The sequence below is a fragment of the Hemitrygon akajei genome, chromosome 14, assembly GCF_048418815.1.
Source record: "Hemitrygon akajei chromosome 14, sHemAka1.3, whole genome shotgun sequence".
In the NCBI taxonomy this organism is placed as follows: Eukaryota; Metazoa; Chordata; class Chondrichthyes; order Myliobatiformes; family Dasyatidae; genus Hemitrygon; species Hemitrygon akajei.
Window position 1 is genome coordinate 24,628,551 of NC_133137.1, and position 23,044 is coordinate 24,651,594.

Sequence of the window (23,044 nt, forward strand, 5' to 3'; positions counted from 1 at the left end):
GACGGGGTTCAGGCTCCAGAACAGTCCAAGAGCAATGAATGACCCGATGTTTGGACGATTTAAGCATTGGGCCGGATGGAAAAGGTCAGGGTTTTGGGACTGGAGGTGAGGCAAGGCAAGGTCCTGTTTACCCATTTCTGCTCTCCACTCCACAAAGTTTACTCACTCTGCACTGAACTGAGGCTGTGGACTGCTCGGCTGCAGTGGTACCCTATTTTGTGTCTTTCATAAAACTTCAGTTCTGAAGCTACTTGCTTACTTTTATTGTTTGCACAATTTCTTCTTTTCTCTCTCCATGCGTTGTCTTTTTTTTAAATGGGTTCTTTTGAGGTTTCTTTGTTTTGTGGTTGCCTGTATGGAGATGAATCTCAAAATTGTATAATGTGTACATACTTCAATGCTGTACTTTGAACATTAATTTTGTAGGCATGATTGCTTGGTTAACCAGAGTTGTGTTCAGTAAAGATACCTTGCATCTATTTGCGTAATTATTGAAAAAGAAATGATACACTACTTGCAATACTACTTAACTGTACTGCTGATTTGATGGATAATGCTCTGAATGATGTGATACTAAGCATAAATTTGTAAAGTCCAGTGATGTCAGCCTGGATTTCCATAAAGTAAAACTGATCTGAATCCTTGAGCTGGATACAGGTGAACACAAATATAATTTTAAATCTCTATTCAATGATTTGTTGCTTAACTATCTGCCACTCCATTATTCCATCAGTAATGTTTCCTTTGCTAAATGCTTTCAGTGTCGTGTTAGTCAATGTAGTGAGTTTCTGAATTTAAATTCTTGTAGAATCTTTGTATCAGCACACAGATTTGAGTTCATGTACTAGAAGTTTAAAAAAAACCTACTGTCTAGCCCACTTCATCCTGCAGTTACCCAATTAAATAAATTGTTAAAGTTTTAAAAAAATCTGTCTGTTTCTCAGCTTGCAAGTGACTTATGTGAAAGATTTCCCGGAATATCAAATCGCTGTCTCAAACAGAAAAGCGATATCCTTTCACAGGATTAAGAGCTATTCCATTTAGAAAGCTTTCTCTCCCCTGCATCACAAGATAAACAGTGACCACCAAGAGTGTTTAAATTGGTTCACAAGATAGATATGGAGCACAATTTAATCTTCTGCTTAAGGTTTTAATCATGAATTACAAGCTGTGGCTTTGATCTTCATGGCTGCTAGAGGGAAAGGATAATGGCTTAGAGCTCTGCTTGGTTTGGCCCTGATGTTGTTGTTTAATTTTCTCAAACAGCTAAATCAATGCAAAAAATGTTGGAATTTCCTCGACCTTTTACAGTCGTAGTTTTCAAGCAGTTCTTTATGAAAATAACTAACCTCAAAACTCCCAAATTGCGCTAATGATTTTCTGTTCATTGAACCTATTTTCAGACCTTCATCGAGGCTCTTAAAATTATTTTTTTGAACAAAGCTGGCAATGCACACATATTAAACTTTTTTACTGTCAAAAGAAATTCCCATACTGACAACGTATGCTAACAAATGTAGTACGTATATCACGTTTAAAAGTAATTTTATTTTATCTAAAAACATGATAATGAAATAGAAATTGACTAAATATTTTTGATAAATTTAATGTTAGCCGTATTAATAAGTCTACAGTAAACCTATTAGCAAACTTATTCTTAAAAATGCAATAGAATATTCTCTATTACAGTTAATGTTCTAAAACAATACTTTTTGCTGATTTGGGGAAGATTTTGCATTCAATAATTTGCAATTCACTGGTAAAAAATCTCAAGAAATTGGCAAAATTTTGGATGGAATTTACTCTTAAGATTGCATCCCAAATGGAAACTTAACTCGTGCACCCTTACTCTCTAACCCATCACCACCACCCCAACTCAATTCAATCCGGATTTCATTGTTGCTGGTTCAGAATTAATTTGAACTTTCTAATATGGTTTCTAGCTGAGATAATATTTCCAGTAATTTACATTACTCTCTAGCTTTGTTGCAGACTTCTTTCCAACTTGCAGTTCCTTGAGTGTGACTCCTTGCATAGGATTGCTAGATTTTGTCTTTTTTTTTTGTAATCTAATCAAACCCAAGTTCTTATTAATCCAAAAACTATTTGGGATTTATTACCATTACATGTGATGTGATTGATAGTGAGGGTAAAGCCTTTGACTTCAAAAAGATATGCATTGAAAGGTTGGATGGGAAGAGCAACAACTAGAATTCAATCTACAGAACCAAATGACAGTGCATTTGGAGAAGGCAAAGTACACATTAAATGATGGAATACTGGGAAGTGTAAGGAAATTTTGGAAAACAGCACTGAATCCTGGAGGAGCTAGATTACATGGGTTAAAAAAATGCATGAGATAATTTTCTGAAATAACTAATGCATAGAATATAAAAACAAGGATATCAAGTTCAAGTTTATTGTCATCTGACTGTACATGTATACAACCATATGAAACAGTGTTCCTCCAGACAATGTGCACCCACACATGTATAACCCACAGCACATAAACCAGAATATTATACTATAAAAAGTTAACAAAATATAATTCAAAATACATGTAGTAAAGTGCAGCACAGGCAAACACTAAACAGCTCGCTGTCCTAGTAATGAGTCCTCGTTGGTTACAAGGTATTCATTAGTTTCATAGTCTGAGAGAGCAAGCTGTTGCCCAGTCTGGCAGTCATAGTCCTGATCCTTTTGTACCTCCTTCTTGATGGTAGTGGGTCAAAGAAATTATGGGATGGGTGGTAGGGATCCTCAACAATGCTTTCGACCTTTTGTCTGCAATGCTCCTGGTAAATGACATGGGGGGGGGGGGGGGGGGGAAGATCCTGATGATTCTCTGTAGCGTATTGCGGTCTGATGCCTTGCAGCTTCTGTACCACACAATGATGCGGCTGGACGGGACACTCCCAATGGTGCTCCTGTAGAAAGTTGTTAGAAATGGGGGGGAGGGTGCAGGGAGCCTTGCATGCCTCAGTCTTCTCAAAGTGTAGATGCTGCTGTCCCTACTTGACTAGTGAAGTGGTGTTCCAGGTTAGATCATCCATTATGTGCACACCAAGGAATTTTGTGCTCTTCGCTCGCTCTTTGGCAGAGCCATTGATGTGCAATGGAGAGTGGTCGACCTGTGCCTTCCTGAATTCCACCATCAATTCTTTTGTCTTGTCCATGTTAGAACTCTAGTTTTTGTTCTCACACCATTTGACAAGCCTCCCTACCTCCTCTCTGTATGCCGACTCATCATTGTATCTGACGAGGTCAAACACTAGCATTGTCAGCAAGCTTGTTGATGCAGTTTCAGCTGAAACTGGCAATGCAGTCCTGAGTTAGCACCGTGAACAGCAGCAGACTGAGCACCCAACCTTGGGGAGGGGGCACCAGTGCTGAGCATGATGGAGCTTGAGATGTTGCTGCCAACTTGGATTGACTGGGGTCTTTCTGTCAAGAAGTCTAAGATCCAATTGCAAAGGGGGGTACTGAGTCCCAACAAGGACTGTTCACTCACCAACAACATCTTGGTATACAAGACATCACTTTCCAGGTGGGACAAGATGAAGTGGAGAGACAAGGCTATGGTTTGAATAGTAAGAGAAGTGGAAAAGGTCCAGTGTAGCTGGAAGTTGGATTTTATATGATCCACTACTAGCCAAGATCCAGCTATACCTGTGGAAATTTTTGTGTAGAACATCAGAACTGAAAATTGTTAGTTGCAATATTTTAGGTGAGATTTTCTTTAGAATAAGGATGAGAAAAAATGTGATAATGTAAAGTCTATTCCTTTAGCAGCGATGTCGGTAAGGGGGTAAGTTGAATTTAAGGTGATTCATAGAATGATTACAGGGGTATTGAATGAAGCAATCTTCACCTATATGAGTGGTGGTGTTCTGGAGTACCCTAGCTAATAGGATAATAGAAGCAGAATCTATAATGAATTTGTACTTGGATGAGGGCTTGGGATACTGTAACCTATGAGTCTCAGTGTTGAAAAATGAGATGTCTGTAAAGGGCCTCGGTGGCTGGCATGAATGCACTGGGTCAAGTAGTTATCTCCAAAACCATAAATTTCAAGGATTCTCTGACTTTGGTCCTGGGATAATTGAACTTAATACCCTCCCTGCCAAATTGTTCTTTCCTTTCCATAACCAAAAGATGATCTTTGATTCAGAATATTTTTACTTTATTAGGTTAAGTAAAGAATTATGTTCCATTACAAACTTGGAATAATCAGCAATAGTTATATGTTTTAAGAGTAATTTGGTAGAACTGAAATAATTTCTTTCATCATATCCAATGGCTTATTAAATACATTTAATTGCATGTTGAAGGTGACATGACGTTTGGTGACACAAACAATTATGTGGGTTCCAGTTGAGAAGACAATTGCATTGGCAAAATTTTATGGAGTATTGGTGAAGTTTTGTTTATCATCCTAAGTAAAATAGTTTTCATATGCCATTGGTAAAGGATAGAAAGCAAATCTGACTAAATGGCCCATTTAACTCTGTTTTATATTAACCCTGTGGAGGCTATTGAAATAACTTGATGTTGAGAGCTTTACTGAAACATAACCAGGTTCTCTTGTGTATTTTCCTGGATTAACAGGCTACCAGCGCTCTGGATGCAGAGAGTGAACACTTAGTACAAGAGGCCATTGATCGGGTTATGCAGGAGCGAACAGTTTTGGTAATTGCACACAGGCTTTCAACTGTAAGAAATGCCTCCAAGGTAAGCTCAGGGAGAATTTTGGTTTGGAGAAGAATAGTGTGTCAAATGCCTGCTTTAAAAAAAATTAAAAGTCATGTCAAGTTGCTATTAACTATCAGTTTCTCACAGCTGTGAATTGAGGCCACACATGAGAAAGTAAATTGGCCCACATTATGTGTGAAGGCAACGTATGAGAAACTGAAATAGTAAATGATCAAAGGTTTTGGTGAGTTACAACATTTATTCAATGATTTTGATTTCAAAATTGTTGAAGTGCAGGAAACGTTTTAGCTCATTGAACCTTTTTCATCTTTTTGAACTATCACTGTCACCTTCCATTTCCCTAACCTATTAACCTTTCCCTTTAAATATTTATGCACTTGCTCTTTTCCTTAAACAAAAGGCTTCCTCCTTCACCATTATTTGCTTTTAGTAAACTGCTCTTTATCCCTAAAAACTCACTGTATTTATAAATTTTGAAAACTAATCACTGGGTAGAAAAGAAACCTTACACAGTCAGTTAACGATCAAGAACATGCTGCTGAAAAGGCAGTAGAAGTAACTTCCATGACGGAAATTTGGTTTTGATATTTCTGAAAAGGGAATTTACAGGACCATGGAGAAAGCAGAGGAATTGTCCTAATAAGATAAACTTCCAGTGAGTTCACATCAACAATAATTCTAATCTTTGACCTTCAGTGAGTTTAAATTTATCCCTAGGTGCAGACATGCTAATAATTTTGAACACTTTTATTTCCTAGTAATCCTTGTTCCTTTTCCCCTCTTATTTGCTCTTATTTGCTGTGATATAACTGAAGTGTTTTGTCCATAGTCCATATCGTTGAACTTGTGTTGGTTTTTTAAAAAACATGCATCTTTGAAGGTTTTGATTTCAAGGTATAGATATATTTGCTTCTGACTTCCTCCATTGCCTTTTTTTTGCACAATTTTCCCATCTGTAGCATTCCCCTCTCAAATTGAATCACTTCATGTGGAACTTCATCTACAATCTATCCTGGTATAATGTATAATTGAATATTATGTGAAGGACAGAGTTCAGGTTGAACAGGCACTATGACACTGAGAATTTCTCAGTATTTTGGCAAACTGGAAAAGATCATTAGTGTAAACCAACAGAAGAATCATTTTGGATTTAATCCTGGTGCAGCAGTTTTTTTTGCTACCTATAGTATCTATATAATGTATTTTATATATTGCTTTTGCTAGAATGCAATATCAATTTGACAAAGATGGTTCTTTTTTAATAAGCAAAATAGATCTTGAAACAGACTAAACAAGCTGGCGCTGGTGATAGAAAGCATATGCACTCCACAGGGATTCTCTTGGTTTAATTCACTAGGACATGGTTGCTTTACTTTATAACCATGTTAAATGTGTGCATGCACAATTCTGTTATGGGGAGCTGCAATATTTTATGCATTCTTTTGTAATGGTGTAGATTCTTTTTTAACTCTGAAGAAGAAAACATGGATACCAGTTTATGAACTTTGTTAACAATATATTTTCCAAAACTAGTTCCTAGTTTTCATACATGATCCTTTAAATTAATGCATTCTTGTGGATGTTAAATATTCAGTCACTATGGGGGGGAAAGCAGCCATTTTTTTTTCCTATATATTGAATTCAAGTATTCATCTATGTCAGTGCCATGTCATGAAACTTTCTGTCAGAGACAGTTAAATACCAGCTGTCTGAGAGAAAATAGCTGATATTTGGATAAAAGGATTGTGAATGTCTTGCCTTTCACCATGTTGATTGTGCTTTCAGTTATACTGAAGGCAATACCTACGTTGTGCATGATATTAAAAGAAGGGGAAAATTACTTGAATTTCTGTGCTATTTGTGGGGCAAAGGTATAAGTACAAGTTTTTTTTTATATACTGGAAACTTTCGTTCTAAAGAGGACAGGGGAAAAAAAATCAGCCAAAGGCACTTGAACAACTTCCAAAAATTCTTGTTGGTTCTTGCAGATTTTCTCTTGTCATTTTATTGGATTTTGAATGATATACTGTTGATGAATAATAGAATATTGTGGATTTACTTATTCAACGGTATTAAAAACTACATTATTATAGTAGGGGAAGTAAATTTACAATCCAAACCAATATAGATTTGGCTCCCTCACTAAGGCATTGAATTCTTTGGTGTATAATCCCATTGCATTGTACAACTTTTTTTTATACTCTCAGTAGCCATCCTTTTTATCTTTGTCCACACTTCCCATTCCCTGAAGTTTTTGATTGTTTACTGAGATAGTTCTTCTGGTCAAGTTGTTCACCATGAAACATTTTAGCTGGTCCCAATTCTGTTCTTCAATGTGCACTTTCAACAAACTTCACCAAATGCATTTTCTCCCTCCTAGTTCCGAGGCTGGTGATAACTTCCCCAACTCACAAATTTAGCTGCCATCACTAAAACATCTTGTTTCACCCCAGCAACATCAACCATCTCCGTTCCTGCTCTAACTTTTCTGCCACTGAAATCCTCATCTACAATTCTCCTGAATGTCTACATGAGTTTTCCAGCACTCTCCTGGAAAGCCTCCCATATTTTCCAACTTGGTAAACATTAATTTATCCAAAGTTCTGTTTCTAATTTCCATTAAGTCTTGTTTACCATCACTCCTATGCTTGTTTACAATGCAATTTTTAAAAGATTTTGTTTCCAGTTTTTAGCTTCTCTACTTGTATAACCACTTCTAATCTAAAAATTATTCGCCGACTCTGCACTCTCTTATTCAAGCCTCCTGCATGTCCCAGTATTTTTTCTTGCAGCACTATCTGTAACTGTCTTTTCTGGTCCCACATAGGATTTTCCCCCCCTAAATCTTTCTGCCTTTTAACTGTTTGGTTCTCCAGTGATGTACTCCTTAAATGTCCTTTGATCAAGCTTTTGATTATCTCTGATATCATCACCTATGCCACCACCTGTGTTAGGTTTTATTTGATAACATTATTATGCCCCAACCATGGGAATTTCTTCCTTGGATTTTTCAACTTTGCCACCACTGCATCTGGAACCACCTCTGACCAGCTTTTGGTTACCAATGCTAGTGACATATGTTGTAAAATTCCACTTGGTAGCTCCCGTGTCTTGAGTGCTTTGTTTCTTGAAAGGCGTCATACTGTATAAGTTGAAGTGGTTAAATGATGTATGGGGCTGCCAGACCTTAAATTTCCCATCAAATGTTGAACAGATTTCTCTCATAAGTGTATCGTGTTTCTTCTTTGGCTCAAAACACTCAGATCCGATATTATCATGGGCATATCTTCTCAGCTGTGATAACATCAGTTCAATAAATTGGCTCAACTTTACATATGTGCAAATATAGATATCAAAAAATGCTGGCCTTGCTATTGATGCTTCAAAATGAATTTATAACAAAAAATGCAAAGCTGATGTTGGGAAACATTACCACACAGTAACCAACAACTGGAAGGTGGCCAAAAACAGGGTTGAAACCAACTCGTATGGCTATTTTTTTTCTTTGTGAACGTTGCCAGGTGCTTTAGTGGGAAAATAGTAAGAGATGTTACACAAAAAGGATGAGGTCAAATAGATTGAAGTGATTTCTTCATTCTGGACCCTGTTTTAAGAGAAGAGGCAGCTGTACTTTTAAGGATAAACTTGTAGAAATTTAGAAACAAAGTAAGTGAAGCAGGACAGACAAAAAATGGTCTCTGCAAAATAGCTTTACAGTGGAATTGCTCTGATGTAACCCCCCCCCCCCCCCCACCATTCAGACTTGCCTCCCCCTATGGCCAGGGGATTTGAGTTGCTAATAATTTCCAACAAAGATGATCCTTGCACTGCTGATAAAAAGCCTCCTCTGTCCCTCAGGACATGCAGACAGCTACTTGTGGATAAAAGACTTAAAAGAGCCTTTTAACAATTTTGTAAAAGTATAATTCCTTAAATCAGAGCTAAGTTAAGCTGGTTGAAGGTTAAGATGAAAATCATTTTAATGAGCTCCCAATGTTTCACCAAGCGCAAAAGACAAACTGGAAACCCCAAAGTAGGGAGTAACATGGAATGTAGAAAACAGTTAAGTGTAGTATTTAGATCAAACCTCGTGGCCAATTGAGGACTGGACCAGCACATTTGTAGTTTAAGGCAAACATTTACATTTACTACCAGTTCAAAGATTCTCTCATTTCTTGAGCAAGCACATTAAGTTTAAAGTTGTCGGTTTGCAGAAATTGTTGTTTAAAAGCACATCTGTATTTTTGGATAAAGGTACCTGTCATAGAGAAAAAAATTAATTTGCTCATTTTTTTTTCCAGCCAAAAATTCCAAATAGTTGAATGTTTTCTGTTTTTGATGTTTAGTACAGACATTGGAGCATATTTTTTGAAAAATTAAGTGAAATTATGAAGTAAGTTGTGATGCTCTTTAACACAAGAGAATCTGCAGATGCTGGAAATCTGGAGTGACCCACAATGCTGGAGGAACTCAGCAGGTCAGGCAGCATCTACGGAAGTAAATATAGAATCAACATTTCAGGCTGAGAACCTTCATCAGCCTGACCTGATGAAGGGAGAAGAAACCTGAAAGAATGGTGGGTCAAGGGGACAGAGTACAAGCTAGAAAGTGATAGGTGATGCCAGGTTGGTGGGGGAAATGGGCACGAAGTGAGAAGCTTGGGAGGTGATAAGTAGAAAAGCTAAAGGGCTGGGGAAGGAGGAATCTGGTAGGAGAGGAGAATCGATCATTTGAGAAATGGAAGAAGAGGCAGCGGGGATGTGATAGGCAGGTGAGAAGAAAGGAGGTAAGAGGGGCAGCCAGAGTGGGGAATTGAAGAGGAGGAAAAGAGAAGAAAATTAACAGGTCAGAGAAATCAATGTTCATGCATCAGGTTGGAGACTGAGTTCCTGTAGCAATTTGAGTCTGTTGCTTGTGATGTTCTTTGCTTGTCTGATTTATAATCCAGTGGGAATCAAAGCTGTTACATTAAATTTTTAGTTAATGTGACCCAAGTAAGAATGAGAACTGCCAAATATACTGGAAATACTGAGGGCGATGCTGGAAATGATTATTGTACTATTTCCTGTTTTACTGTACTTTCAGAACAGCACCATTGAATTCCTAATTAAACTTGCCCTGAAGAAAGCTGCCCAGAAATTATGCCAAGCTACTCATGCTGATAAACATAATTTGCCCTCTTAATAAGGTGTTAGTCCTGCCAGTAAGGTGAGTAAGGATTTGTAGGCAGGCAAACAATTTTAACTTTTCTTTATCCAAATTCCAGAATAAATAAGAATTATAAAATTATTTCAACATAAATACCTCAGCAGATTTGAGCATCACTGAATAGATGTTCTTTTTAGTCACATTATTCCTCTAAAAAATTAGTAAGTTCTGAATTCTGAGTATTATGAAAGCATCACATCTGTTGTTTGAAGAAGACATCAAAAGGAGGGAGGGCTTGCTTGATGTCCTGGCAAACAATTATTGCATAAACATCATTTCTACAAGCATTCATTTGATTGTAAGATCTCAGCAAAAGCAACATATGTATTGGCTGCCACCTTCAACTCCAACACTTAATAAATTTTTCATTGACTTTAAAGGGCTTTAGTATGCTCATGGGTAATAAAAATGCGGTTCCTTCTTTGTATGCCTGCCATAATTAAACTGTTTAGATTTTTGACAAATAGTGTATGATTTACCTATCCTTTATTACTTCCCAAACTCATATATTGAAACCATGTGTATCAAGAATAGTGTCTTTTTAAAAAAAAAAATTTGAACTGTTGCCAACCAGGTTATTTTTATAAAATGTATCGAACTTTCTGCTGACTACTTGTTTAGTTACTAATTTATGAAGTAAAATGTAATCAAGGAAATTACAAAAAACCCCACGACCTTAAGAGCAAAATAAAATTCTGGCCATTGATTTTGTTCAAAATATTGGGTTCTCATAATAGTGGATTTGTTGTAGTTCTAGCCAACATTGATAAATTTAAAACTATAAACCTAAACCTAATTGTTCTTGAGTATCTCATCCAAATTTTTGTTCCCAATGAACGCCTTAACTGTTTTGTATTAAGTAATTGTGGGTCCATATATAAGCTTTCTTGATTGTCTTCAAATTCTAAACTGATTGATGGAAGACTAAAGAACTTCAGATAATGCAAAACTAAATGCTTGCTGGAGAAAGTTAAAGCAACACACACAAAATGTTGGAGGAACTTAGCGGGTCTGGCAGCATCTATGGAATTGAATAAACAATCGACATTTTGGGCTGAGACCCTTCATCAGGACTGGAAATGTAGGGGGAAGACGACAGACTATAAAGGTGGGCGGAATGGGAAAGAGAATGGTTAGAAGGTGATGGGTGAAGCCAGGTGAATAGGGAAAGAAAAGGACTGGAGAGGATAGAATCTGATAGGAGAGGAGACTGGACCATAGGAGAAAGGGAAGAAGGAGGGGACCTGGGAGCGTGGCAGGCAGGTGAGAAGTAAGGGGCTAGAGTGAGGAATAGAAGAAGAGTTGGGGAGGGGGGAAGAATTTATTTTTATCGGAAGGAGAAATCTTCCTGTTAAGGCGGCAGAAAGATGGAGTGAGCACGGATGTTCGGTACATGGAGGAGATGCAGCTGAAGGCAGCATCAATGGTGGAGGAAGGGAAACTGTTTTTTGAAGAAGGAGGACATCTCTGATGTTAAAAGATAACACTCTTTTGTAGATGTGTGTAACTGCTGCTACAAATGGTAAACAAGATGGCTGGTATTGTGTATGTGTTCAACTGTGCTGTGGCAAACTGGAAGATGTAAAGGTTAAATTTTTACTGTTAACTCATAAAATATGTTTAATTGAAGCAGGTGCTAGTGGCTAACATGAGTTGCCAAGCTAACGGTATGTTATATAAATTCATGCAACTAATGGGCCTTTGTTCTTAACTAACAACAGAGTTTCTAGTAAATGAGATAGCATTTTGAGACTATTTTTGTCGTAGCAACAAAAACTTCCAACTGCCCTAAAACATTTTGTAACAAGTTATTTGTTACAGAAAGCTTTCCTGAAATTGACAGCAGTTAATATAGGGATGTTCTGGAGGGTGTTGGCCCAGCACCCCATATCCTGGTCAGTATCAGAATCTGAATCATGTTTAATATCACTAGCATATATCATGAAATTTGTTTTGTGGCAGCAATACAGTACAATACATAAATGAAAAAAAATCTACAAATTACAGTAAGATATTGAGTGCAAGGTTAAGACACCACTAAACCAGCTGATCACTTACTCCTGTACGTCTTGTCTTCACACTCTGAAATCCTGCCAACAATAGTTGCTCATTGATAAATTTATAAGTGGCCTTTGAGCTGTGCCTTCACACACAGAGAGAGTAGAGCAGTGGGCTGACCATGTATCCTTAAGATCTATTAGTGTTGCATGTCAGTGAGGAAGAGATGTTATTTCTGATCTACACTGACTGGTCTCACAATGAGGTTGGCGAGAATCCAGTTGCAGAGGAAGGGACAAGCACTCAGGTTTTGGAGTTTGTTGATTAGTACTGAGGGTAGGATTGTGTTGAATGCTGAGCTGTGATCAATAAACAGCAGCTTGACATAGGCATTGACATTGTCTAGGTGATCCATAGTGAGTGGAGAGCCAGTGAGCTTGCATCTGCTGTAGACCTATTGTGGTGATGGACAAATTGCAGTGAGTCCAGGTCTTTACTTGGACAGGAATTAACTCTAGCCATGACAAACCTCTCAAAGTACTTCATCACCATAGATGTGAATGCCACTGGGTGATGGTCATTGACGCAGCTTACCCTGCTGTTCTTGGACGTTGAGATGATTGTCATTGTTTTGAAGCAGGTGAGAACCACCAACTGCAGCAGTGAGAAATTGAAGATGTCCTTGGAATACTCCTGTCAGTTGATTGGCACAGGTTTTCAGTACCCTACCAGGTGCACCATCAGGGCCAAATGCCTTGTGAGGGTTCATCCTCTTGTAAGATTTTCTGATGTCAGCCTCCAAGACAGAGATCACAGGGTCGCTAGATGCTGCAGTAATTTGCACAAGTATAGTTTTATTCCCCCTTTTATAGCATGCATAAAAGTTGTTGAGCTCATCTGGGAGTTAAGCATCTCAGCTATTCATGATGTTGGCTTTTGCTTTGTAGGAATTAATGGCCTGCATAAGCTGTCAGAGCTGATTTGCATCCAATTCTGTCTCTAATTTCATTTACAATTGTTTTTTCATTCTTAATGTAACCTTCTGTAGGTTGTACCTGGACTACTTACATAGTTCAGGATGACCAGTCTTTAATGTAATAGATCCAGCCATCAACAGATTCCAGAAATCCTGGTTCATCCACATCTGTGGTTTGGGTATGTCTGGTGTGTTCTTGAATGCATACATTCATCCACACAAGTCTTGATGAAGTTAGTGACAACTGTGGCATATTTATTCAAATTTGAAAATTAATCCCTGTATATTGTCCAATCCACTGATTCAAAACAGTCCTGTAAGTGCTCTTCCACCACCCTTAACAATGCCGCCGTGGTCCTCACCACTGGCCTTTCATCTCTACCTTTATGCCTGGAGTAGATGTACAGCCAGGTAAGGAGACTTTCCAAGGTCCATGTGTGAGAGGGCATTGTAAGCGTGGTCTCAGTGGTCAATTGAGTTAGCTCCTTCGGTTCTGCAGGTGTGTTTCAATACCTCCTTGTGCTCTTTATCGACTACAGCTCAGTATTCGATGCCATTAAAAGTATCAAAACTAATGAATAAACTCAGGAGACCTTGGCCTCAATACCTCCCTGTGCAATTGGATCCTCAATTTCCTCACTTGCAGACCCCAGCCAGTTTGGATTGGCAACAACATCTCGTCCACGATCTCCATTAGCATAGGTGCACCACAACACTGTATGCTTAATCCCATGCTCTTCTCACTTTACACTAATGACTGTGTGTCTAAGCACAGCTCCAATGCCATATTCAAGCTTGCTGATAACACCAGTGTTGTAGGCCAAATCCAAGATGGTGATGAATCAGCATTAAAACGGAGATTGCAAATCTGGCTGAGTGGTGCCATAACAACAATCTCTTACTCGATATCAGCAAGACCAAGAAGCTGATTATTGACTTCAGGAGAAAGAAACCAGAGGTCCATGAGGCAGTCCTCATCGGAAGATCACAGGTAGAGAGGATCTGCAATTTTAAATTCTAAAGTATTATTATTTCAGAGGACCTGTCCTGGGCCCAACATGTAAGTGCAATTTCAAAAAAAAGTGCAATTTCATTAAAAAATCCTCAATTTCAAAAAAAATGCACAGCAGTGCCTCTACTTCCTTAGGAGTTTACGGAGATTTGGCTTGACATCTAAAATTTTAACAAACTTACATAGCTGCGTAGTGGAGAGTATATTGACTGGCTGCATCATAGCCTGGAATGGAAACACCAATACCCTTGAACAGAAAATCTTACGAAAGGTAATTGATACGTTCCAGTCAATCACAGATAAAGCCCTTCCCACCACTGAGCGCATCTACATGAAGCACTGTTGCAGGAAAGTAGCATCCGTCGTAAGGGACTCCACCACTCAGAACATTCTCTCTTCTCACTGTTGCCATCAGGAAGGTACTGGAGCCTCAGAACTCACACCACCAGACTTGGGAACAGTTACTACTCGTCAGCCATCAGGCTGTTCAACCAAAAGGGTTAACTTCACTTGCCCCATCATTGAAATGTTCCCACAACCAATGGACTCACTTTCAAGGACTCTTCGTCACATATTCTCTATTTATTGCCTATTTAATTATTTATTATTATTTCTTTATTTTTATGTTTGCTCAATTTGTTGCCTTTTGCCCTCTGGTTGAACTCCTGAGTTGGGCAGTCTTTCATTGATTCTGTTATGGTTATTATTCTGTAGATTTATTGAGTGTGCCCACAAGAAAATGAATCTCAGGGTTGTATATGGTCACATATGTACTTAGATAATAAATTTACTTTGTACTTTAGAACTTTGATATACTGGTGGCAGTTAATCAAAGACTTCTTCAAGCAGGCCTGGATGAAATCCTCTGTAATGATAGGGAAGCCATTAGGGTGCACTGTTTTGTGACTTTTGATCAGTGCTCAGTTCCTCCAGTACTTGCCTGAAGTTGGCCAGAGGTGGAATGTACACCTCAACCAGAGTGATGGTGGAAAACTCCCTTGGCAGATAAAATGGATGACACTTGACCACTAGGTGTTCCAGATCAGGTGAGCATAACTGAGAATGGCCATGTCTGTGCATCACAATGAGTTAATCATAAAGCATACTCTGTCTCTTCTCCCTTTAAAAGACTGAGCTGTCCTGTCTTTGTGGTGAATGGTGAAGCCATCAAGCTGTAGCGCTGCATCTGAAATGGCGGGAGATAGCCATGTTTCCATGACGCAATGTACACAGCAGTTGCCGCTTTAGGTACACCTTCTTGCAGACATGATCGAGGTCTAATTGTTGTACCAAACATCAGAATGCAGAAGAAATGTGATCCAAGTGACTTCAACCATGGAATGATTGTTGGTTCCAGATGGTGTGGTTTGAGTATCTCAGAGACTGCTGATTTCCTGGGATTTTCCTGCACAACAGTCCCTAGAGTATATGGTGAAGGTGCGAAAAACAAAAAACATCCAGTGAGCAACTGTTCTGTGGGCGAAAACGCCGTTTTAGTGAGAGGTGCCAGAGACGATTGACCAAACTAGTTCAAGCAGACAGGAAGGTGACAATAACTCAACCACTTACTGGTGTGCAGAAGAGCATCTCTGAATGCACAACGTGCCAAACCTTGAAATGGATGGGCTACAGCAGCAGAAGACCACACCGGGTTCCACACCTGTACCTATAAAAGAGGGAATTGAGTTTATGTTTACCATCCTTGCATTGTGCCAAGGTCTCCATTCTGCATGTTGTTTTCCTCCTCATTGATCTCTGTGTACGCAGTAATAGACTTTGTTTTCTAAATTCTTGAGTTTCTTTCCTTCAAGCAATTGAACTTCTCATATAGCTCCTCATATATTTTAGTGCTTCAAGACAGAGGTTATTGTGGTGAGAAACAAAATTTCTTCTATCTCTTTGGAGGCAGCTTAAATTGAGTACATGAATTAGCGTTTTCAACCTTAAGTGAAGATCAAATTGACATAAGCTTCATGTTTCTGGATAGAGAATGATCCTGCTGCTAATTCCAAAGTCCAGAAAGAAATATAGGTTAAGAAAGCAAGAAATGAAAGCTCAGGGCACTGCACTACTGATAAGCTATGCATACAACAAGTTTTGTGGCACAATAGCTGTAACAAACTGAGAACACTTCTCAGTAACAATTATTTTGTTGTATATTGATGGAGTTTAGAGAGGTGTTGCCAAATTGTCCATTTCAGTTTGTCTATACCAAGAGGATTCATTCTTCTCCATTTGGTCAAAACTTGAAATTTTTAATTGCAGGTCGGTAATTAATTTTAAATCTGATATTTTTTAACAGAAACCTATCCAACATATTAAGATCCAGACAAGAGAAAATCTGCAGATCCTGAAAATCCAAGCAACATACACAAAATGCTGGATATTTAAGGGACTAGATAGATAATTGCTAATTCAATGTTCCTGATGTACCTATGATCTAACTGACAAATATTTTACCAAATTTATATGTCCATAAGACACAGGAGCAGAATGGGGCCATTTGGCCCATCAAGTCTGCTCCACCATTTTATCATGGCTAATACATTTACCTCTGAACCCCATTCTCCTGCCTTTTCCCCATAACCTTTCATGTCCTGACTAAATGAGAATTTAACAGCTTCTGCTTTAAATGCAGCTAGTGACCTGGCCTCCACAGTCCCAATTGCAACGAATTCCACAAATTTGCCACCCTCTAGCTAAAGAAATTCCTCCTCATCTCTGTTCTAAGTGGATGTCCCTCTATTTTGAGGCTGAGCCCATTGGTCCTAGACTCCTCCACCTAGATACATCCAATATATCTAGGCCTTTCAATATTTGAAATGTTTCAATGTGATTTCCCCCTCATTTTTCTAAATTCAGTGAGTACAGGCTCAGAGCCTTCAATTGTTGCTCATATAGAATCTTACAACATGGCCCATGGATTCCACAGAAATCATCATGCACCCTTTTACATTAATCCCATTTCTTCTAATATTTCTATCAATTCCTCCTAGATGTCACCATTTGCTTACACTGTAGGGCAGCTCACAAATAACCTACCAACCCATGTATGTGATCTCAGACAACATGATCGGCACCAAAGGTCAAGATTAAACCCAGAGTACTGAAACTGTGAGCCATCGACTCTACTTGCTGCACCACTGTAACTGAGGAAAACCAGTAAAGTATCATCATTATGTGCTGCGTCAAATGACGTGGGTGATCATGGTCATATCCATGATTTTTCTTGGCAAATTTTTCTACAGAAGTGGTTTGCCATTGCCTTCATCTGGGCAGTGTCTTTACTAGACGGGTGACCCCAGCCATTATCAATACTGTTCAGAGATTGCCTGGTGATAATTGTTGCATAACCAGGACATGATGGGACCACATGACCCTGACCGTATGGGGTGTGGGTAAAACTAAGCAGGTGCTACACCTTACCCAAGAGTGACCTGCAAGATGACGGAGGGAATGAGTGCCTTACACTTCCTTTGGTAGAGACTTGTCACCCCCCACCCACGCATCACCCTAGTAAAATACACCTTATTGTAACTTGCAATGACTTATTTCATTTCAGGTCATTGTTATTGACAAAGGAAGAATAGTGGAATGTGGCACTCATAGAAATCTGCTGGAGAAAGGAGGAATCTACAAGAAATTAGTTTTGCACCAACTGACTGCAGGTGCTGTACGGTTTGGACGTGGTGGTTTCCAGGAAGATGGTGCACAGGGGGAAGAAGCCGCAAATCCCGAGAGAGAACGTTGGAACAATTCGGATATTGACGTGGGAGAACAACAATGCGGCTAGACTATAATGGAGAAGTTTGTTTCACATTATTTGTTCATAAGCAAATTAATTTAATATGATCACCATTTTGATGTGTGAAATGCCTTTCAACATTTGCAACTCATTTTATAGTGAAGGTGCAAGTTTACAGTTATTTATTACAGATGTTTACCATGTTGGATATCCAACCAAAGTGAATTGCAAATCGCAGTCCTATTGAGCTGATGCTCTTTCAGTCCCTGGGCTTAAGTCCAACTCCTACTCTGCAGCAGAAAAGTATAGAACAGGAAACTTGTGGAATTCAAATTCACATCAACTTGTCTAATGTAAGACGCTCAGTCTTGTTCTTTTGTGCGTTATGTATCAGCGAAAGTTTGAAGTGTTAGCAATGAGAAAATAACCTAAACCAGGATCACAGCATTTGTTACCATTAGTTTTATGATTCATGGTATATATATTCAGAATACAGCACATAGCAGTTTGCTGCTGCTGTATGGGTTCCACAGAATTTGTAAGCACTTATAATAAATGGCTAATAATTGCATCTTGTAAAAGGAGACTAACATTTTGTATATTTCAAGACTATGAATATTACACTTGAAACCTACTTTATTTTTATGCCCTCTTCAACTATTTCTCCAACCTCCTCCTCTGATCCCCAACTAGGGCACCAATTCTCTCATACTAAACTAACAATACAGAAAATATTATGTCTAATGTTATCAACCTAACTGTAGACAAGGGTATCATAAGTAATTATTCACATTTCTTGTAGAGCCCACTGAATTGTGAGGACAGAACTGCTTCCCCAGTCCCCGTCCATCACCAATTTTCTCCAAATTGTTTCAAATTTGTGATGAATTGTAGCAATCAATGCAGAGCACCCAAGTTACCATAAAAACACGACGTAATCTATAATCAAACTGGTCATCACAAAAGCCACTTGGCTGATTTTCGGTAAAGTTTAGTTGTGCTTTTCTGTTAACTTTCTACTTTTGATTATTTGTAAAGAACTGGGTTGATTATTATTTAGAAAATTATATAAAAACATAAGCAGCAACAGCTATTTTTATTTTATTAGTCCCTTTTAAGCCTGTAGTAGAAAGAAACAATAGAAATAATTTGTAATTAACAATTTAATGAGCATTCATATTTATTTTCATCATTCCTTGGTAATTTTGGCTCCATGGCCACATTGCACTCCTTTTTATTGAATTTTCCACTCACTGATTATATGCTGGGTTGATAACTTACTTTCCTCAATAAGAATTATACAATCAAATTAAATTTCTCATCATGACAACTAACTTATTTTGTCTTTCTTTATATTTAAATCAAGAGAATTTTAAGGTTATGTGCTGACTGTTGTGTAAGATTATTTGATGTGCACTTTGTAATATAAACTAACAGAAAATTATTCTTGCCATTAACTGAGTTGGTCAGGTGCAAGTTTTACAGTTTAATATTTCAAATTGATAAACAAGTAACCATTGATCGTTAGTAATGAAAAACAATATTTGTTCAACATCTAATTATTTATAAAGTGGCTGCAGAGTTCCTTGAATTTATTGTGTTTTTTAATTTAATGCAAAAGAATTTGAATATAGTTTATCTCTAAATATTGTTGAACATCATACATTAACAATTTTATGTATATTTAAGGGAAATCATTTGAACTTGTAATAGGATTTTTAAGAAACTGTGGTAATGAAATTGTATCTATTTTGAAGAAAGCTGTCTATAATTGTGTAAATATACCAGAGGCATGTATTTATTGTTAACTTGCATTTATTCTTGACACATAAGATGCAAACTACGTAACTGCTCCTCACAAAGCTTCTTTTAGAATTGTCTTGCCTTCGTTCTGGTCCTTTTATCATTGATATTATCACAGTACATCAAGCTCAGAAATACTTCGTAGTCTCTGTCACTTTGCAGCTCTTAAAAGCTCCATCTTAACTACTCTCATAAAACTGACCATCTTTTGTAAAATGAAGGGAGATATGAAGAAGAAACATCATTTGTGCTGGGAATTACAGATGTTACTGTTTAGTAACAAATTACAAGACCACCAAATTTATCCTGTCTTAACTATTGCAATCTATAGAGTATTAAACTAGCAGGATACATCTGGAGAGAAGTTGCTTAACCTTTTGCAGTTTCTTCATTGTTTTTCTCCCCATTCTCCCTTTTTAGACAGTAGGTGTGAGACACATTTAGTGTTCAGGAGGTTTGAAATTTTGTTCATTGATATAAAATTCTAGTCCCCAACTAAGTAAATTCCCACTATATATTTATCTGAGCCAACAGAACAAAGTAAGTAAATTTATAGAATTTTCTTACCCACTAAGAAAAAACATTCATTTTTGCTGGCAAACAAATCCAGTCTTGTGCAGGTCACAATAAATCTTTCTTTTGCTTGAGGAGTGATACACTACTGAACTTATTTTGTAGGCAAGAATAATCTTTCACACTGGCAAACTAAACCCAGTATTTGTTAATATCTATGTTCTGAAAATTACATCTGTGAACATTTTTCTATGTTGTGTTGTGCAGACTAGAAATTGATATGCCCTTGCTTTGTGAAACATTATTAATTATTTGAGGGTATATAACATGAGGCATAATTTTTGGACTGCTGAAAACATTTTAACTACATGGAAGAAATCCACTTTGTGTAACTTCTGCAACATAGCTGGTTGAATAATTATAAAGCTGTGGAAATTATTTTAAAACTTGGCCGTGATTGTATGGGTTCTTCTGTACTAATTAAAGCCACGTCAACTGTGCAACTTTGTGCCATCCCTGTCAACTGTTCTTTGAAGTATTTATATTCAGAAACATGTAATATTTAATTTATGTAATGTTCTATGGGCCATATTTCTTACTACTAAGATCCATATATATCAAAGTTTATTTTTCAGATTTAATATACTGTGACAGTACTATTATTCATGTAAGTGTATTGAATAATCTTAACTATTCTGTTACAAAATAAATATCACAGAATATGTTAAAATGTGCCAACTATAATGAATATGTGCAATAACTCAGTAGATAATTGTGAAGGAATAAAGCGGTTTACCATATCTTAGTATATAGGGGTGCTACGGTAGCGTGGCAATTAGTGTGATGCTAATACAGCTCGGGGTGTCGAAGTTCAATTCCATCGCTGCCTGTAAGGTGTTTGCATATTCTCCCATGAACGCATGGGTTTCTTCTGGGTGCTCTAGTTTCCTCCCACAGTCCAAAGACCTACTGGTTAGTAAGGTCATTGTAAATTGTCCTGTGATTAGGCTAGTGTTGAATAGGTGGATTGCTGGGTGTTGCAGAAGGACCTGTTCCACACTGAATCTCTAAATAAATAATCTATGCAGAAGCATTGTATATTCTTGCAAACACTGCCTATATCTGTCAAATAGTGCCAGCTATTTCCTGTTACCAGAGGTGTCAACTACAAAGACACCTTTTAAATCATTAAGCAGCAATGGAACACTTGGAGAATTGGGGGAAATAGAAATGAAAGTTCCCTGTATTCTCTCAGAGCAGCCAGATGTGCTGGGACTGTCATAAATAATTTTGAAACCCTTGCTACTAACTTAGTCTGAAGTCTTCCATGTGTCTTCATGGCAAAGTATGAAGAGGAGCTTTCAGATTTTATCAGATTAATCAGCCTTTTGGAAAGCCATAGTTTCCTTGAAACTGTCTCTGAAATAGTTGACTTCCTTTTACTGCAGCTCAACAGAGCACTTAATGTGGAAAGTTTTAGATAAATTGCTAGTTGTTATGATGATCTCTTTCACTTTGATCTGCTCACTAGTATTTCTACTTTGGTCATTTTATAATTATTAATATTGTTGATAAAAATTCCCTATATTTAGTTTAAAAAGTGATTGTAGCATAAGTAGTATTTTAAGCCAGTTTCAGTAATAGCATAGTGGTTGGAGACGAGAAGAATGTATATTAATTATCCTTTGAAGTCAGAGTGCTTAATCCAGGTTTACATTTGAGTGCTGTACTATGCGACAAGGGATCCTCTGTTTCACGGTCCATCTTGTGCTAAAGCCCTACCTTCACAGGTGGACATCAAAAATCCCTGGTGCTATTTCAAAGAATAGATTGTGCATGTTTTGTCCAGCTCTCAGTCAATGACCAACAACATTTAAAGAAATGGTAATTTAATTCATCCCTATTGTGAGATCTTGCTTTAAGCAAATTGGGCTTGCCATATTTATCCCCACTGTGAACTTTTAACACTCTTGTGGTTTCAATTGTGGAATACAAGAAAAAATAATTTCCTCAACTCTGCAGTCCCAATGTTTGAATACTGTCATATATTCACTTGTAATCTCTCTTTAACTTTTAGTAATGAAATTTCACACCCTGTTTAAGCATGAAATTGGTATCTATGGTATGTAAACATAACATCTATAATGTTTAAATTCATCAAAACTGCATATAAACTGAAAATGATGAAATGTTGCCAATAAAGCTCAATTTCCATGACTATACCTCTGTGAAAAGCATTTTATATATCCTAAAATGTTTATGAGTAGATAGCAGATGTCATAAAGATGGCCCAGTGTTTTTCATCAATGTTGGTATAAAGAAGGGGCACCCAACCTTTTTTATGCCACGGACCAATACCATTAAGCAAGGGGTCCATGGACTCCAGGTTGGGAACCCCTGGAAAGAAAAGTGGATTGGGAAAGCAAATTTTTAGGGCATTGGAGAGACCATATGTGGAGTATTTTGGACAGAACTTGTCTCTTTATTAAAAGAAGAATATTAATGTATTAGAAGCCATCATAGAAGATTACTAAACCAATGCCTGGAATGGGTGGTTTGCATTATGAGGGAACGTGCTCGGCTTGCCTCTGTTGGAATTCAGAAAAGCAAGGGGGACTTGATTGAAGATCCTGAGGGGTGTTGACATAATGGGTGTGGAGGAGATGTTTGCTATTATAGGGGAATCTAGAACTGAGGGCTGTAATGCGCCAAGTTAGAGGATGAGATGCTGCTTACGGGCTTTGTTGAAGTAGTGTAATAGGTCAAGGCAGAGGTCAGAGAAGCATTCCTTACTCACAGTGTGATCTCCTCAACACTGACAAAACTAAAACAAAATACTGGGTGAGAGCTTTACAAAACATCTCTGCATGGGTTACTCTGAGCTTTCCACTTGCCTGTCATTTTAATTCTCTAATCCACTCTAACTCTCTTTGGCATCGTATGTGGGCTGGATTGGAAAATTAAATAGTAAACAATAAAGCCTCAGAATTCCAAGCAGATGACAGTGGTCTTTTGTAGTCTAATGCAAAAGGTGACCATTTGGCCCATTGGATAAATACTGGCTCCTATTTCCCAC

At 37.8% G+C, this 23,044-nt stretch overlaps 1 protein-coding gene across 2 annotated transcripts in view; it reads left to right on the top strand.

Annotated features, from left to right (window-relative positions):
• Positions 1-22,168, top strand: part of LOC140738424 (ABC transporter B family member 1-like) — a 146,485-nt gene extending 124,317 nt beyond the window's left edge. For both annotated transcript variants that reach the window (XM_073065695.1, XM_073065696.1), the window contains exons 19-20: positions 4,609-4,731; positions 17,470-22,168. In XM_073065695.1, the coding sequence (XP_072921796.1) occupies positions 4,609-4,731; positions 17,470-17,700 (354 nt within the window). In that variant the 3' untranslated portion in view covers positions 17,701-22,168. The remainder of the gene's footprint in view (positions 1-4,608; positions 4,732-17,469) is intronic.
• Positions 22,169-23,044: the final 876 nt, after the last annotated feature.